This window comes from Numida meleagris, chromosome 4 (genome assembly GCF_002078875.1).
Source record: "Numida meleagris isolate 19003 breed g44 Domestic line chromosome 4, NumMel1.0, whole genome shotgun sequence".
Classification (NCBI taxonomy): Eukaryota; Metazoa; Chordata; class Aves; order Galliformes; family Numididae; genus Numida; species Numida meleagris.
In genome coordinates this window covers 50774298-50791037 of record NC_034412.1, presented here as the reverse complement: position 1 = coordinate 50791037, position 16740 = coordinate 50774298, and the positions used below count along the sequence as shown (strand labels likewise).

Below are 16740 nucleotides of genomic sequence, written 5' to 3'. Positions count from 1 at the left end.
GGATTCATGTGTGACCAAATCCACTTTATTTCTCAAAAGCTAATTTATTTTGAAGAGCACAGAAAGCAAGCCACCCCTGTTAATGCATAATTTGTAGCAAGTCTAGAAATCTGCAAAGCTGGATTTTAACTCGCCATTTCCTACAAATACCTGATTCAGCCCACCTTTTCAGTAAGAAACTCTAGAGTATATTTAATGCTCATCTACCACTGTACAGGAGAGAGACTCCATGGAATCTAGACTGAAAATCTGTCTATATTCGAGTTTTAGAATACCTTTCTTTCCTTAGTAGATTTTAAAGCTTTTGCACCCAAAACTGTAAACCATTTAATTCTGAAAGACTCCAAGCTGTGCGTCTTTGAAACCACTGGTTATTCTTCCCATGTCTAGTTTGTCCCCTAGCATTTTCATCAGCACTTCTCCTTATCCTTCCTTCAGCAATTATCAGCACCTCTGAAAATCAGAATCCCCAGACAAAAGCTTCCCATGCAGTTTAACAAGCTTATTTCATCTCCACCCATTGTCAAGTCATTTGTGAACATACCTTCTCTCTGTTGCTATGAGCTGTCAAGGACCTTTGGGTGGCTCCACGCAGAGCAGTCCGGTAATTATAAAAATTGCTAGAAGGATCCATCTGATGCTACAAAGCATGAAGAAATGTAAATAATGAGCTTCAGAGAGCTAGTGTCATCACCAGACACAACACTTTTTCACTTGAGCAACTGTTTTAAAAAGCGAGAGCTTTTAAAGTAGAGCCTTTTAAAGGACAGGGGCAACTCTTCATTTGTTATTTCAATCAGGAGAGAAGTGTGATTTAAAAAAAAACATTCACTCAACACAAGAAGGGATCCAATAAAAGTCAGCAGCAGGAAAGCAAAGGCAGGCATCACAGACCTTTCATTTTCCTCTCTGCCAATAAGGTAACTCAACTTTAACTCAAAAGCCAAAGTCATGAACTAATACAACAGTGGGTCTTAGCAGTAATATTATGCTTTTCCTACGTATGCAGATTTCTTAGAGCTTACTCAGCTGCAATGGCAGAGGAAGATCAGGCAGCTAAAGCTGGTAGTGGTCAGGATGACTGTACAGATCACAAAACATGTTCTTAAGCAGCAGAGCCCAGCCTGCATAATAAGTCTGAATGAAGTAGGAATGTGACATTAAGAGCTGATTAAGAGCTTTGCAGTCACCCTTGACACAAGGCCATCTCCCACCCAAGGGTGCAGGAAGCAAGAGTAGCTACAACTGTCAAGATTTAATCCATTGTCAGAACACAAGTCAAATCGCTTGATACTAATAAACACTTCATGCTTGTGTCAGGAACATTGCATTGCCTCTATGTTACTTATAAAGTGAGTTAAGCAGTTGTCATTTAGATTAAGATAATTAACTTGTAAATAATTTCCTGAGTATATCACAAATTCATATATTGCTGCCCCTACACAATCTTTGCCAAAGGTCTCTACTACCTGAAATTAATTGTCAATCAATCCAAATCAATTTCTCTGAATGGACAAAGCAGTTGCCTGACAGCCAAACTTCATTTTCAAAGGCAACACTGCATAAGGTGAATCAATGCGAACCTTCCATTTTATATCTGCCTTTCAAGAGGTTATCTATTTTAATTATAGGACTGCTATTTAGAAGGTGGGTTTTGGAAGTAAAAAGACAATTACTTTCATTTACTCCTTCCACGTTGAAAAAGCACAAGCCAGCTGAAAGACTATTATTACACTCTCTGGAATTTTCTTTAATCATAGAATAATTCAGATTGGAAAAGACCTCTAAGATTATCTAGTCCTACCGCCAATGTTGCCCACTGAACCAAGTTCCTTAGACCACATCAACATATTTCTAAAACAAACACCACCAGGGACGGTGACTCTATCAACTCCCTGGGCGGCCTGTTCCAGTGCCTGACTATATAATTTTTTCCTAATATTCAAACCAAACCTCCCCTGACACAACTTGAGGCTATTCCCTCTTGTCCTATTGCTAGCCTAGCAGAAGAGTCTGACCCCCACCTTACTACAACCTCCCTTCAGGGCGATAAGGTCTCTCCTGAGCCTTCTCTTCTCCAGACTAAACCAATCCCAGTTCTCTCAGACACACTTCATAAGACTTGTGCTCCAAATCCCTCAGCAGCTTCGCTGCCCCTCTCTGGACACACTCCAGGGCCTCAATGTCTTTCTTGTACTAAGGGCCCCAAAACTGAACACAGTTCTGAAGATGCAACCTCACCAGAGCTGAGTACAGCAGGACATCTCCCTGCTCCTGCTGGCTACACTATTAAGAGCAAATACATACTAAATTAAACTCTATAAAGCAAACTTGCACTTCAGAGCAGTTGAAAGTAGCACACTAAGAACAGCCATTTGTCCAAGTATTGGTCGTACTCACCTCAAGAATATCAAATTTGGCAGTCTTCACTTTTGCCCACGTTTTCTTTAATCGAGAGACAGGACTCATGTTCATGCCAGCTGGATATAAGAAAAATTGTTCCAACATTTAAAAATCTTGGAGATTTTTCAAGGCTGGTATTTCTAATGCAAAGGAGCTACTAAAAATAATACATATTTTCAGCAGAGCTGCTCAGATGTCAGACTTACTATTTTGTTGAAAGTCCAGTGAAAAAGAACACACTGGAAACAAAGATCAGCATATTTTGCAGAAAAAAACCTAATTAAAATACTATTACATGATTTCGTGTGGTCTTGATAAACATGAATATGCAGTAAGAAGCTAATAAATTCTCTAACTCTACCTTTTACAAATTTAATTGAAAACTCCATGTATCTGGGAAGTTTTCCCATTTCAACAAATACTCCCAGTAGTTTCCTATCAAATGTAAAGGTGTGGAATTTTCAAACCACTAGGATATTTGTGGTGCTGTATAAATAACGGAAGACATTGATACTCCATGTTACAGGAGGAGTTTCTATTTCAACTTAGCATTAAAGTCTGATTCAAAAAGTACACATCTAGACCTCTGAAGAGTTACAATGAAAACTTTTCCGTGTCATACACTAGAAAGTAAATAATTTCTTACAGAGGTAATACTACAATACCAAGCGGCAGTTTGCTGCCATTTCCCCTCTCAACTGCATGCTGCTGAGCATGCTAAGCAGCAGATTTCTGCAGAAAGTACCACACTTCATTTACTCAGATTGAAACAGGGACAACATGTCTCAGGATGCATACTTACAAATAATAGCCATTAAGGAGTTAAAGTTCCCGATGTTAAAACATTCCCGTGCCACATCAATGAAATACTCTATCACTCGTGCTCTGTGCTTCTTTTTCACGGGCTGCAAGAAATGCATGTGTTTGTGATTCTTAGCAGGAAACAGCACTAACAAACCCCCAAAAGAAACAACACCCATTCCTGCCCCAAGAAGAGCCAATGCACTATAACATCACCACAGCAAAATAGACTCCACAGTTTTGATGATTAAACAAAACGTGTTAGCAAAAGTAGTCCTTGCTCACCATACAGATTTCTGTTGCAACCAAGTAACTGAGCCTGTTAAACCATTCCACATATGCTTCCAGGTTACGGCTCTTCTTTCGATCTCCGTAGCAGCTCTGCAGAGGAAAAACATCAGTTTTTACTACAGTACTCACTCAAAAGGGACCTTTTGCTTTTTGTCTTGCCATCTCAAGACACTGTAGAAGTGATCGGGATTAACTGAATTAGCCAACAACAAAAAACCTTAGGTAAGGCAGAACTGACAGTATCTGGGTATGCATCACTTCTTCCTGAGCTGCTGACCCAGTGAGGCACTCAAGGATCCATGTAGAATCCATCACATGCTCTTAGTCCCACCAGCATGCTTTGAAGAATCGGGATAGACTTAAGCAAACAACGATAAGTAAGTATCTGCTTAATATTAAATTAAATGAAGTCATTTTTATATACCATCTCACAGTAATATGAAATATAAACTTGAGTCGTAGAAGCCTAGAATGGGTTAGGTTGGAAAGGACCTTTAAGATCATCTAGTTCCAACCCCCCTGCTATAGGCAGGGATACCACCCTCTAGACCAGGTTACTCACAGCCCCATCCAGCCTGGCCTTGAACGCTTCCAGGGAGGGGGCATGCACAACCTCGCTGGGCAACCTGTTCCAGTGAGTCATCCTATTCTGTTGGTCAGTTTTAGACTGGATGGTAATTCTCATGTTAGCTGACTCCCTTTTGTAAAATTTAAAGAGCATAAATAATCTTGATGACAGTACCCAAAGAGATAACCCTAGCTGTTAGCTAAAAACACCATCTTTGTCCTTCATCTTATGCTGACCTAGAGCTCACTGCTTGCTGTTTTTAATGGCTGCTCTACCTTCAATTTAGTAAAAGGAAGAACAGATGTTGAAAGTGAGTAATGTAAAAGCCAAAGTTAAACTCAGCTTTGTGCTGTAAGACCACAAAGGTCGCTGGCAGAAAACATTCACAGGATTAAGTTTTCCCTTAGTCTAAATAAACAAATAAAAATAAACAACAAATGAGTTAGACTGATGCAATTTTTTTGCTGGGTTCTGGAACTCCTGGAGATGTGTTTCAGGAAGAAAAAGCATTGATGAAACAAAATTGTTAAGAAGAATGCTAAAGCATTTTCACTTTAAAGCTTGCTTCTGCTGGCCCTTGCTTGCAGTTCATGGAGCACTTCAGTTTAGGATGTTAAATGTGACGTTTCAGAGCTGATCCAGATCTCCAAATTACCTTGTCATTATCCAAAGGATCCTTTTGCACAAATGCCTGGACAAATTCTTCTGGCCCAATATAATTAAGTCTCTCCTAAATAAAGCACAAAAGCAATCAAGTCAGATCCTCCATTAACTTGCATTTCAAAAGGAGAAGGACAAAATCACACTGGAAAAAATTGAAACTCACAAGCTCTATGTGCGTCAGCTGCTGAGCTAATGTGTAGGGATCATTGCAGACAGTGATTATGTCCCTCTGGATGGACTGTGGCTTGGTCTTTAAGACTGTGAGGCGATCCGTGGATGCTGCATTGATTTTCGCAAGTACTTCCTCATACTGGCTAACAGTTGCGAGCTTTCGAAGCAGGTTCTGGAGGAGCTGCTGGACGTTCTTCCGATACATCTGTGACACGAAACAATCAAGAGAGGTTCTCAAGAAGGAAGAGAACAGTATTAAAGTCTGCATGACACCAAAGCAAATTGATGCTGATGCAGAGCTCTGTAACGGACCCCCAGTTGCCCCTCTTCCAAATTCCAGATACCAGCCTACGGCTATTGATGGAAAATATTAGTAGTTGAAAATATAAGTGTCCAAAACCGACTGGCAGCAAAATATTGTGTGATCAAACGCATGAATTTTTCCCGTATTCTAATGAATTCAGCCTTCTCTCCAAGGCCACTGTAAGGATTTCCAAATTTAACCAAGTAAACAGCACTATTTTGAGTCAAATTCATTCTTGAGGTCAGTGGTGTTCAACCAAGGCTGACTTTGGCTTGTTTTGTGGTAAATAATTGCATTCTGGTCTCTGTGCGTTTTGATTTTCTATAGACAAATGTGCCTCACTGACCTTTTTCCCTTTCCCATTTTTTTTTTTGAAATATGATGTAAGAGAACTTTATGAAGCATATTCTTGCTCAGCTGGTCAGCAACCAAGACCGAAAACGCATCTGAGACTCTTTGGATGAATACTGGCTTATTGTGGAAATCACTTCACAATCAGTGGGTTAATTTCAAAAAAAAAAAAAAAAAAAAAAAAAAACCAATAAAGCCCATCTGAATTTGTGGTTCATGTCATGAATTTCTATCATGTCAGAACTGATAACCAAACCAGGGAGAAAACCAGTGAACTTGTGAAGCTGAGCTACCTGAACTCTTGTGTAGCATGACTATAGAGAAACAAGGCATCCTGAGCTCTTAGCCTGCAGTATCCTGTTCCTTAAACTCTTAATTGAACTCCAAAACATTACACACTCCTCTTTCCTGGTAGGTGATGCTTAAACAAGTTTACATTTCAGTTTATTTGGACACCTTAAGACTAACTTGTCTCTTAGCTCCTACATCACTGCAGCAACAAGAGCTGTGAAATCAGGATTATCATCATTAAATCTTCCTACGCTCTAGTCCATTTTATTTTATTTAAATTTAAGCTCTTTTTTTTAAAAAAAATACACTCCTCTCTTATTTGTATCATACCTAGCAAGCCTTGTAGCTGTTAATAAAAGGAACAACGCTGATATTTAATTATATTTTAAAACTTCTGAGGACTGAGCAGCACAGGAGTGGCTTTGATGTGGCTTTGCATCTACCCATCAACTGTTTTTACAGAAAAAGACAGTGAGCATCATTTTCATGGAATTGATCAGGCAACCATAGGCAATGGCTGATGTGAAAAGCTTCATAAGGCTTAACTTGAAACAAAGGTCAGTTAAGCAATAAAAGGGACTAGAACAATATCTGGAAATATTTCATGAGCATAACCTCTCAGGACACAGTGAGGGGAAAAGTGGCAGGAATTGAACGAAATATAGAGATAAAATTAAAAAAATATATTAAGATATTCAATATCCTGAAGATTTTTTTGGTGGAGCAATATCTTAATGTGGTGAATGGTTTAGTTGGACTCTTACTGACAGCTCTTAGCAGCAGTGAAGCACAACAATTCAGAAAGTGGAATAGGAAGCTACAGGTGAAAGACAGGTGAACTGGAACAGGCTACACTGATTTCTTTGTATGTTTCAAAGTAACAACTCACAGAAACAAATCTAAGCAATCTGCAGAAAAGCGGGGCCAAGGAAGCTGCCATTTGTTGTTAAATGCAGCTCACAATAATGCAAGTCAATTTACTGCAACACTTGCTTCCCCTTTATTGTTCTAAGGGAAAACTTGAAGTCACAGGGACATCCATCACAGAAGCTACGGAAAATCTGTAGCTCCCGGTCAGAGTAAGATTGCTGTCCACAGGTCATTTTCTAGCAGCTTGTTCAGCTTCTGCCTTTCTTTTCAGTAGACGATTACCACTCTTCCTCTACCTGAACATCAGTTCCCTATCTTCCTATTAGAAGAATACTAAGAAACAAAGCAATACTGTGGGAAAGGTACGTCCATGGTGAAAGCAAACCTATCCTGTCCACAAAAAGTCCCCTTCAGAGATATCTTGTAGCAACCCTAAACTTGTGTTTGATCTTTTTCATTTATACTCCATACTGCTTCTCAGTCCCTTTACCTCTCTTTTGTTCCTCCTTTCACAACACAGAAATGTATTTCAGCTTCCAAATCATTTCACATTTGTTCTTTTCCACCTCTTATTTATAGTCTCCCAAGGTCTTTTCAGGCTTTGGCAGCATTCACAACTCCTCCCAGTAGAGCTTACCTACCAAAGCTTGTTAACAGACTGTTTGCTGCCTTGTCCATATCATTATTTAACAGCTTATGTATGTAACATTAAGCTGAGGAAGGCTAGAAACACGATGCCATTTAGCAATTGCTCTTTGTGTTTATAGCTCTTCCAAATGCCACTCCAGTGTCTTTTGCAATCTTAATGTTGTGCCAGCTACACATGAGATGCTTATTGAAACCTTGTTAACTGCCTTTCCACTAAGTGAAATTAAGCCTTGAATTTTGGTTGAGTTTATTTCAGTACTTAAAAGACAAGTATCAATTAAGCAACAGAGTATTTCATAAGACCTCCATGAAACTTTACTTCAACCTGAGAACCAGCACTTAGAAAAAGATGAAGTGATTTTCTCATGCACTGCTTTCAGACGAAGGAATACAATAAGCTGAGTCCAGATCCAATCCTTTAAACACAAGATGATTCTTCTTGATCCAGTTTTTCTTTCAAAACTTCTTCCCAGGCCTGCAGTAACTATTGCACTGGCATAAAGATCAGAGGCCTGATCCTAGCAAATGTTACCCATACCACACAGGTAGGGATTTCCCAGTGTGCAAAGCTTCCCAACACTTTATCTGGCTTCTTCCAAGCAAAATAGTTAAAAATGAAAAATATAAACCTCCACAAAGTTGTGCTTGTCTGCACATTGTGTGATTATTTCATGGTTTTAGAGATGGGGTGAACCCTGCCTCTGCTTTGGCTATAGAGTTTCTTCTTAGACTAGGTATGGGAAAGCACCTTTTGCCTTCAAGAACCATCATAACAAGTTACTTTCATCTCCCAGAGCCATACCATGTTATTAACAATAACAAATGTGTAATATCAAAGCATTTTATCCAGTAACTTTATTCACAGGGAACTTACCTCATCACCACTGGCTATTCTTTGTGCCAACTCCTTTAAGTTTCTCATCATTCTCTCATCTCGAAAATCATAAGGAAACGTCTCTGTCCATTCTGTCAAGAGCTGCAGGATTTTGGGAGCAATTTTTCGTATTCGGTTCTAGTTGAAAATACAAAGGAGGAGCATTATGTGGAAGAGCAATACACAACATAGCTAATCCAAAAGAAATAGAACTCCTTTCTATGGGATACAACGGAGCATAAGGGTATGAAGATCAGTTTATTTTTTAAGCTTAGCTTAAATCTTCATTGGATTACAGGCCAGAGTCAATACCCATTAAGGCCAATGAAAAGATTCTAATCGGCTTAAATGGGCTGGAAATCAGGTCCCAGGTAACTGGAAAATCTTGGAATACCATATCCATATGTTTTTCCTTCATTATTAGAATGTCACAGAGCAAGACATATATTAGTGATTCTGTAATTTGTGGCTATCAACTATCAAAGTAGTAAGCATCATTTACCACTTATGTATGTATGTACAATACATCAGAGAGAAAAACTGGGGCAAGGATTCAAGTATCTTAATTTGTGTTATTTTCTACTGGCAAAGAGGTTCTATGACAACGTCCGCATTCTGTTTGCTTTCCACTATATATCATACGAATGCATGGAAAAAAAATGCATTCCCATGCAAGCGGCCAGCAAGCTAAGCCACTCCACAAAGACTGAAACAAGAATGCACACGTCAGTGCAACTCCCATTCATGTGCTTAATTCACTGTTACATCTTTCCAACATTTTGACGCTACACATTGATACGTTTGGAACCCTGAAACAAAAGCAAACATTGCAGAATGTGTCATTAATAGCCATCACTTTTATTTCTGTCCGTCATATTGGTAAAAACAAAAAGTGCAGCAGGAGCAATATGCAGTGTGCAGATTTCCCACAAATGTCAGTGACTAAAGGTCAGAATCTAAGAGCGAGTGATATTACCTTGTCCTGCCCAGGCTCACTTAGTCTCTGTTGCTCAATGCACAGATGGCAAACTTTGGCCATAAGCTCATAGGGATGCATGAACAAGCGTGAACTGAGAAGGAAGGTGAAGATGTATGTCCTCTGCAAACAAGAGAAAGACAGATCAAGGGGTAAACCACCATCATTTTATATTTTCTCAAAAGCTACTCCGGACGAATCATTTTAATATCTGCAGAACAAAACTGCATTTGGCTGTACTGAGTGCTGTTACTACAGCAATAATCACTTAATTAAACACTTGTCATTGCTCCAGACTCAGTGCTGTACTGTCATGCTTGAGCCAAATTAGGCAAGATTAAACCAAAACAAGGCAGGGCTGGGCTGGTTTAGCTCTCCTTTTGTACACAGTGTTCTTACAAGCCTAGTACTTGAAATTACCCAGAATCTCAGCTCATCTCCCTTGCTCTGCAGTACACCTCTGCAAGAGCCAGTGCCCTGTGGCATAACTCTTTCTAGCCCAACAAGAGAATAAAATTCATGTTGCAAGTCCAGTCTACGCTGAGTATCAACTGAGTTTCCATGTTTCTCTAGATAAAGCAATCAGTCTTCACACAAAGTTTAATTTTACAGAACAAACAGTAACACGTTCTTGGACTAGAAGAAAAAGTTCCTTATTTCGCTGTGACTTTCCACATATAATTATTTGGAGAGGTATATTCAAATTATTCAGTCCACTTCCATGCTGCTGGTAGTTTAGTATTTATGACACCCATCACAAAATCTACAATGTTTCAGTTCTCAGAGCTTGAAATATATCATGTTTGACTAATTAGTTTTTAAGTTTTACATTGAGCATTAATAGATAACCAATAGCTTAAGGACAGTTCTGTCTTGGAGTTGTAAAGGTCCCGTCTTAAAATTGTAAATTCATCTATGAAATCAAGCAGAGTTATGTCTTCAGCCAGAGTTTTTCAACAGAAAGTGACACAGATCATTCCTGAGCCATCCTGTCCCCAAGACCTTTTAGTATTATTCTTCTTTTCTGAAAGATATATTAAAAATCTCAAGGCACACATGCATCTGGACAAGACAAAAACTCAAATGACAGTTCTTCTGTTCTCATGTCCAGTTTCTGTTGATTCCAAACAATGTGGTGCTAGTGCAACATTTCATACTTACATCAGGATAGTAATCTACATTGGGCACTAAGTGCTGGATCAGAGCTTCCAGAGACCCTGACAAGAGGTTGTTGTCGTGGTAATAGAGTCCTCCACAGCCATCCTCTTTTGACTGATACAGATTCCTGTTGTAGCCGCTGCTGTCAAACATTGCTGCAAAGGGAGGTGTCTGTGGCATCCTTTCCTGGAGAGACACACACAGAAGAAAGCATTATCAGAAGGTGTGATGGTGTTCTACACCCAAAATATAGGATTGTACTAAAAAAACCTAACAAAAAAAGCCAAGAAGTGGTATCACATCCTGGGTCAATTGCACACAGCAGTAGAGATAATTCCTACAGAGCGTGTCTGAAAAAAGCTGTAGTGCCCCCGAGCCACCATTGTGAGTGCAGATGCTGTTGCTTTTCTCTCCATTGTACCAAATCCTATTTGTGGGAAAGGTTCTCTAAAGCTGCAGACCTCAGCAAACCTCACTCTGTAAAGGCACCCAATTCTGAGAATAACCCCAATGTGACAGCCTGGAGATAAGCAGCACTCTGCCATCTGTATGCTCCCAGCTCACAACAAAGCACTTTGCAGAGGGAGCTGGGTAGGGACGAGAAGCTATTAAGTTATTAGCTAGATTCCTGGGGACCTGAGAGCCAAAGCCTCCCTGCTGCCAGCAGCGTGGCTGCACAACGGAGGCATTCAGAGCAGCACAAGACCAAGGGATTGGGTGAGTAAACAATAAGGGAAAGCCAAACTCCACTGCAAGGACAGAGAGAGGGCTGGGAGCAGAGCTCCTGCCCTGCATGACCCGTACTAATCCGCTTCGCAAGATGCCAACAGAGATTTGCATCAAAATCGGAGAGTGCGTCTGAAAAGTCACACTAGTCACTGCATGCAGCTGTTCAGCCGGGAATTCAGCTCCTGCCAGCCTGATGAACTGGGGAGAAGTAAATCATATGAAGGAAATATAAAGAAAATACACATACTACAGTATAAGAGCGCAAGGTGCAAGACTGACCAGGAAAAGGACTCTTCGGCAGGGTCTGTTGGGATATGACAAGGGGAAATGGTTTCAAAGTAAGAAGGGAGATTTAGACTGGATATAAGGAAGAAGTTTTTTACAATACGGGTGGTGAGGCACTGGCACAGGTTGCCCAGAGAGGTGGTGGATGCCCTGCCCCTGGAGACACTCAAGGTCAGGCTGGACAGGGCTCTGAGCATCTGATGGAGCTGTCCCTCTGTTGATTGCAGGGGAGTAGGACTAGAAGGCCTTTAAGGGTCCCTTCCAACTCAAATGATTCTATGGTTGTATGATTTTATATAATCATTACCAACTAGCATAGAAGTAGGTAGTATCTGACTTAATCATAGGCTGAGGTGATAACGCGGTTGGGGAAAAGCCCCCCCTTCCACCATACCACTAATTTCTGCCACGGTAAGAACCTAAACAGGTGAGAATCACAGAAAGGTCTTCTCCAACTTTTTGTCCACATGCACAGTACATATTACTCCTCATTAAAATACCAGGTTTTCTGTATAAAATCAGCAGCGTGTAATTCCAATAAGTAACTCCAGAAGGGATGAGACCTTTTTGAAACATGCAGTCCCCTAGCTCTTAGTACAACAATTACTCCCAGAACCATACAGATCTTTTTTCAGACAAAACAACATTTGAGGCACAGAGAGCCTCCTAGTGCCTGAATCAAGAGAAAAGAAAAATATCCTTAGGTCATTTATAGATATCCCGATTCATAACACTAAAATAAAATTCCAAAAAGATGGCCCTGCAAGGCAATATTAGCTTACTTGTTTGCTGTCTATTTATGGAAGCTGCTTGATGGAGACAGCTCAGTTCTGCTTCAGAGCAAGACGCCAGGTTGTACTAGGGAAGAGATGTCCTGTACGCCCCAGGTTTGGACTCTGAGCATTTCACTTGTAAGTGAAGAAGAGCCAGGACACGTTCCCCATGTGATGAAAAGGGATGATATCAAAGTGTGACAGAGATAAATATAGCACAGCCAACAGGATGATTCATACAACACATGTGGTTGTCCAGCAGGGTTCCTCAAGTACCCAGACCCTTTTGCTGTCTCTATCGGGAGGTGAAGACACAAAGCAGCATGCTTAGTTCTAATTAGCTCAGGAGCTAAATCCGTAGCGCCAACTCTGCCTTCAGAGCAGTTTGAGTAGAGCTGAAGTAACAGTCACAGCACAGAATCTGGTCCACAAAGTCATTGTGTATAGAGCAGACTATCTTAGGACCTGACGTTTGTTGGTAAACCACAACAATACACTATTTGACAAACAGCAATTAGACAATCAAAAAGAAAAAAAATGATTCGAGTGAAAAACATCCTGAGTGTTAAAACTGGAACTTTTTTATTAGAGATAGCATTTGGCTATTTCTAATACAGAAAACACATATTTCACCTCTCTTTTAAAAAGGGAAAGAAGCGTTGTATTTTGCAGTTGTTATTATTAAATTCCAATTTGATCTGACATGAAGGAAAGAGCACTGGAATAATTTCCTGGCTCTACAAGCGATGCTTTCCTGTGACAGAGAGGAGTCAGTAACTGTGCACTGTGGAAAGAGAAATAAAACTTTTGATTCCACAGTTGGTATCATTACAGAGAATGTGAGATCTTGGACATTAATATCCAAGAGCACTCTGACTTCAAACAGCATTTGTTATGTGACTTAAGCACACCTCCTCATACACACAGTGCTAACCTCAAACGTGCAATCACATCCCCACAGAGCTGCTTTGTCATACACGTCAGAAACCCCAAGCCACACATACGGAAGGACTACACTCCTCTGTTCTTCAAGGACGCCGTTATAAACTTGGGGTATGGCAAAGCGAAGGATGATGACTCTTAACATCCCGCACTAAGATGGGAAAGCATGAGCAAGATGGAATAAGCCTCTGCACAAGGTATAGGAATGAAGTATGGTTTGGGTTAGTTCAGCAGCAACATCCAGTCCTATGTATTTCTAAAGAGCTCGTGAAATTTGCACTGCTTTTTATATACTGATCCAGGCTTCCCAGAACAAAGCATACCACACACAGAGGCCACCCTTCGCATTCCATAGAGCCTGGGTGTGTTTGCTCTGTTTACAAAGCATCTGAAAGGTGAAGTGAAACCCTACAGCTCAAACCATTACAAAGATAAGAACTCTGAAAATTCCTCCATCAGCGTTTCAAACACCTTACTCACAGAAATCACCGTGGAATGGTTCTTGCTCAAATTTTGCTTCCTGCAATTCTTCCCTAACATATTTTCGGTTTGCAGTATAATTCTGACTTCAGCTTACAGCTCCTTCATCTATATGTTGTTCTCCCAAGAAATATTTCAGAAACACTCCTAATTAACTATATCTTGTAAGAGGTGGAGAGGCTGGCACAAGAAACCTGACTGAGCTTTGAACCTCTCCTTCATTTTCACCAAAACTGCAGAGGGCGAATAATTTTGTAAAGTTCTCAGAAAAATAGCCCAGGCAACAATAGGCTGCAAATGAAAAACGTCAGCAGGCAAAAAAGCATACCAGGAAGTGGATTGCAACAAAAGGCATTTTCCTCCTGAATGCGGAAAGGAATGCTTTCTTCATTCTTTTTAAAAATAGAGCCAGCTGATATGGGGGAAGGTCAGATGCACCGCTGCTGACTGATAGCTCATGTATGAGAACTTTGGCACAGTAATTAGGCAGAGCCTGAGTCACTCGAAACTGAAGTTCTAGGATCCTAGGAGCATTAATTGTCCTTTGAATTTCTCAGTCTGCAAGGACAGAAAATGGAAGATAACCAAGAATCTCTTCCTGATGCTGATGTGCTGAATGTCTATGCCTCAAGGACCAACCTCCCTTCCACCTTTTACCCATGCCCTGCTTTCATGGGGCAGGAACACCAATGTGAGCCCCTTTAACATTTTTCTTCAATTTTAGCTCAAGACAAGACTGGTTCTGCCATTAATGTGTTTGTTTCAATCCGTAAATCTCTTTGATAACCCCACATTCTTTTTTTTTTTTCCTGTGTCAAAGGAGAGGTTTAAAACACGAGCCACCCAAGTATCTGTTATCAGTGGTATGATGGATTTCCAGAGCAGGAATAATATGTCACAAACCTCTAAACAGTCCACAAAAGTTCAAGCCACTGCATACTCCATGGTGATTCCTGTAAAGCTCAAGTGATTCACCAAGTGAATTAAATGGAAAAGCACGCACAAAGGCATCAGACTGGCCAAAGCACGCCGTGAAATACCACCCATCTTTAACAACAGACAACACACGAAGCTACTCCTTCTTACCCAAAATTTATGAGCAGACAACTGGACTGAAAGCAAAGAAGTTTCAGTAGACAACCAATACTGGGAATATGTTAAAAAAAGCCACTTTTTTTTTTTTTTTTTTATGTCCTAGGATGTATTTCCTTTAGAAAAAATCATTAATGGACTTTGCTCCAAGGACTTTCTTTAAAACCAAACCAACACACAAGCTGAGTATGTATGCCTCAGTCCTAGGAGTCACATTTAATTCAGTCACATCTCATCAAGCAAAACAGACAGTTCGTTGGCTGTCCAATAGAGTGCATTAAGAAATCAGCTGGAACTGCTGATGGCAAAATTCAGAGCTTTGAAATAAGAGCACAAGCATACTTAACGCAAAGAAAACGCAAGCACGCCACTAAAGCCACCTGCTTTCTTTAATTTGCTGAAGCTGAGTGAGGTTTTTAGAGGTGCACTAATTGCACCCAGAGAAGTACAGAAGAGTATTGCCATATGTTCTGTTTGGACTACTGAATATTATAGTTGTAAAAGACAAAACACCAACAAGAAGCAGCACACCTGTGAATCCCACCTCTGCACACAGGCAGCTGCACACCAGCTCCGTTGGGCTCCCTCCGCCAGCTCCCCACAGCTCTATGGGCTGGAGCAGCTAATCATCAGCTGAGCTGCTCCCCATCAGCTGATGAACTCGTGCAGCTTGTAGTCAGGAGTTTTAAGGCAAACCAACAGCAGCGATGATTTCCTTCAAAACATCACATTGAAAACAGTGATTCAGCAGGTGATTCACAGTGGCTCAGCTGTCAAGGAATGGAGAGTGGGGTGGGGTGGCCAGCTGGGAGCTGATGCCACCCATGCTATGCCATCCCCACTGGTGAATCAGAGTTCCAGCTCTCCATCATCTCCGTACCACGCTTTGTGCCTCCCACAAGCTTCCAACTCAGCCTCTGCTCTGTTCTTCATGTAAGTGAAGAAACAGAAAATTGATGTTGTTGATGGAGTTGGGAGTGGCTTTCCCAACAGCCTTCACTAGCCTTGGGAGATACAAGAGATATATTTATTTTATGTGATGAGCATATGAGCCTCCACAAGCCTAACCCACCTCAGATGACTGAGGCCAAAAACCAGACTTTTATCTACAAGGCTCAGTGGCAAAGAGTGGATCTAAACCAGCTCATAGTGATAACATGCTTCCTAACTAACTGTTTACGCACACATCCGCAGTCAACCAAAAAAAGCATTATTTCAGTGCCCAGACCTGGCAGCTGACAGCCTTGATCTCCTTCCAACTCTATTAAAAACCCCTCACGTGGCTTTAGTAGAGTCACTTTGTTTCTCATTACTGCATTCCTCTCCTTGACAGTACAAAGAAGGATTAGTGTGGGGTTACCTCCTTTCATTAAGTTCCAAGATCTTTTTTCAAAAGGGTACAGAAGGTGCATCACACTGCATTAGCACCATGAGCATAGTCCTATCCATGAGCATGAAGCTCCCTTGACATGGTTCCTTCAACCTCATCAAAACATCACAGAATCATAGAATCATCAAGGTTTGAAAAGACCACTAAGATCATCTAGTCCAACCCATCACCACAACATATTTTGAATTCAAAAGCTGTTTGCCGACATCCATGCTTGGTCTCATGGCAAAAACTACAGCACGCTTAAGAAGAGAACAACATCCCCTTTCATAATTGTAACAAACTGCCAGGTTGTAATTTAGAACAACAAGCTCTAATCGTGTTAAATAACAGTACGTATTTAGGTTTATTTAACTGGTTCTATCTAAAACCTCATCATCAAACATCACTTTTCCATTTAGATACTGGCTTGAGGCAAGAGATTCGAGTAAAGTCCGGTTTTCCATTTAGTGACAGCTGATGTTTCCATGAATGGTACAGAATTTTTACCAGCAGTTATAGACCTATAGTTGATTAAAGCAACCTGCATTGAGTTTCTGCAGGTTACAAAGACAAATGAGCAAACACACCTCCCAAAGTGTAGGATAAAGGAAAAAAGGGATGGTCCTGTTCTGGCAGTTAGGAGCAAACACAGTTCTTCATCAAGCCAGTGGTACTTGCCTGATACCTCTGTACCTTGG

At 40.7% G+C, this 16740-nt stretch overlaps 1 protein-coding gene across 3 annotated transcripts in view; it reads right to left on the bottom strand.

Annotated features, from left to right (window-relative positions):
- The window catches only part of RASGEF1B (RasGEF domain family member 1B), a 120398-nt gene that overhangs the window by 4734 nt on the left and 98924 nt on the right, over window positions 1-16740 (bottom strand). For 2 of the 3 annotated variants that reach the window (XM_021393695.1, XM_021393696.1), the window contains 9 exons: window positions 10373-10555; window positions 9212-9334; window positions 8236-8373; window positions 4890-5102; window positions 4719-4793; window positions 3490-3585; window positions 3206-3308; window positions 2401-2480; window positions 545-640 (listed from right to left, as the gene is read on the bottom strand). In XM_021393695.1, the coding sequence (XP_021249370.1) occupies window positions 545-640; window positions 2401-2480; window positions 3206-3308; window positions 3490-3585; window positions 4719-4793; window positions 4890-5102; window positions 8236-8373; window positions 9212-9334; window positions 10373-10555 (1107 nt within the window). Of the gene's footprint in view, window positions 1-544; window positions 641-2400; window positions 2481-3205; window positions 3309-3489; window positions 3586-4718; window positions 4794-4889; window positions 5103-8235; window positions 8374-9211; window positions 9335-10372; window positions 10556-15201; window positions 15386-16740 lie in introns of all 3 variants that reach the window. The other variant, XM_021393697.1, reaches the window with a different exon arrangement.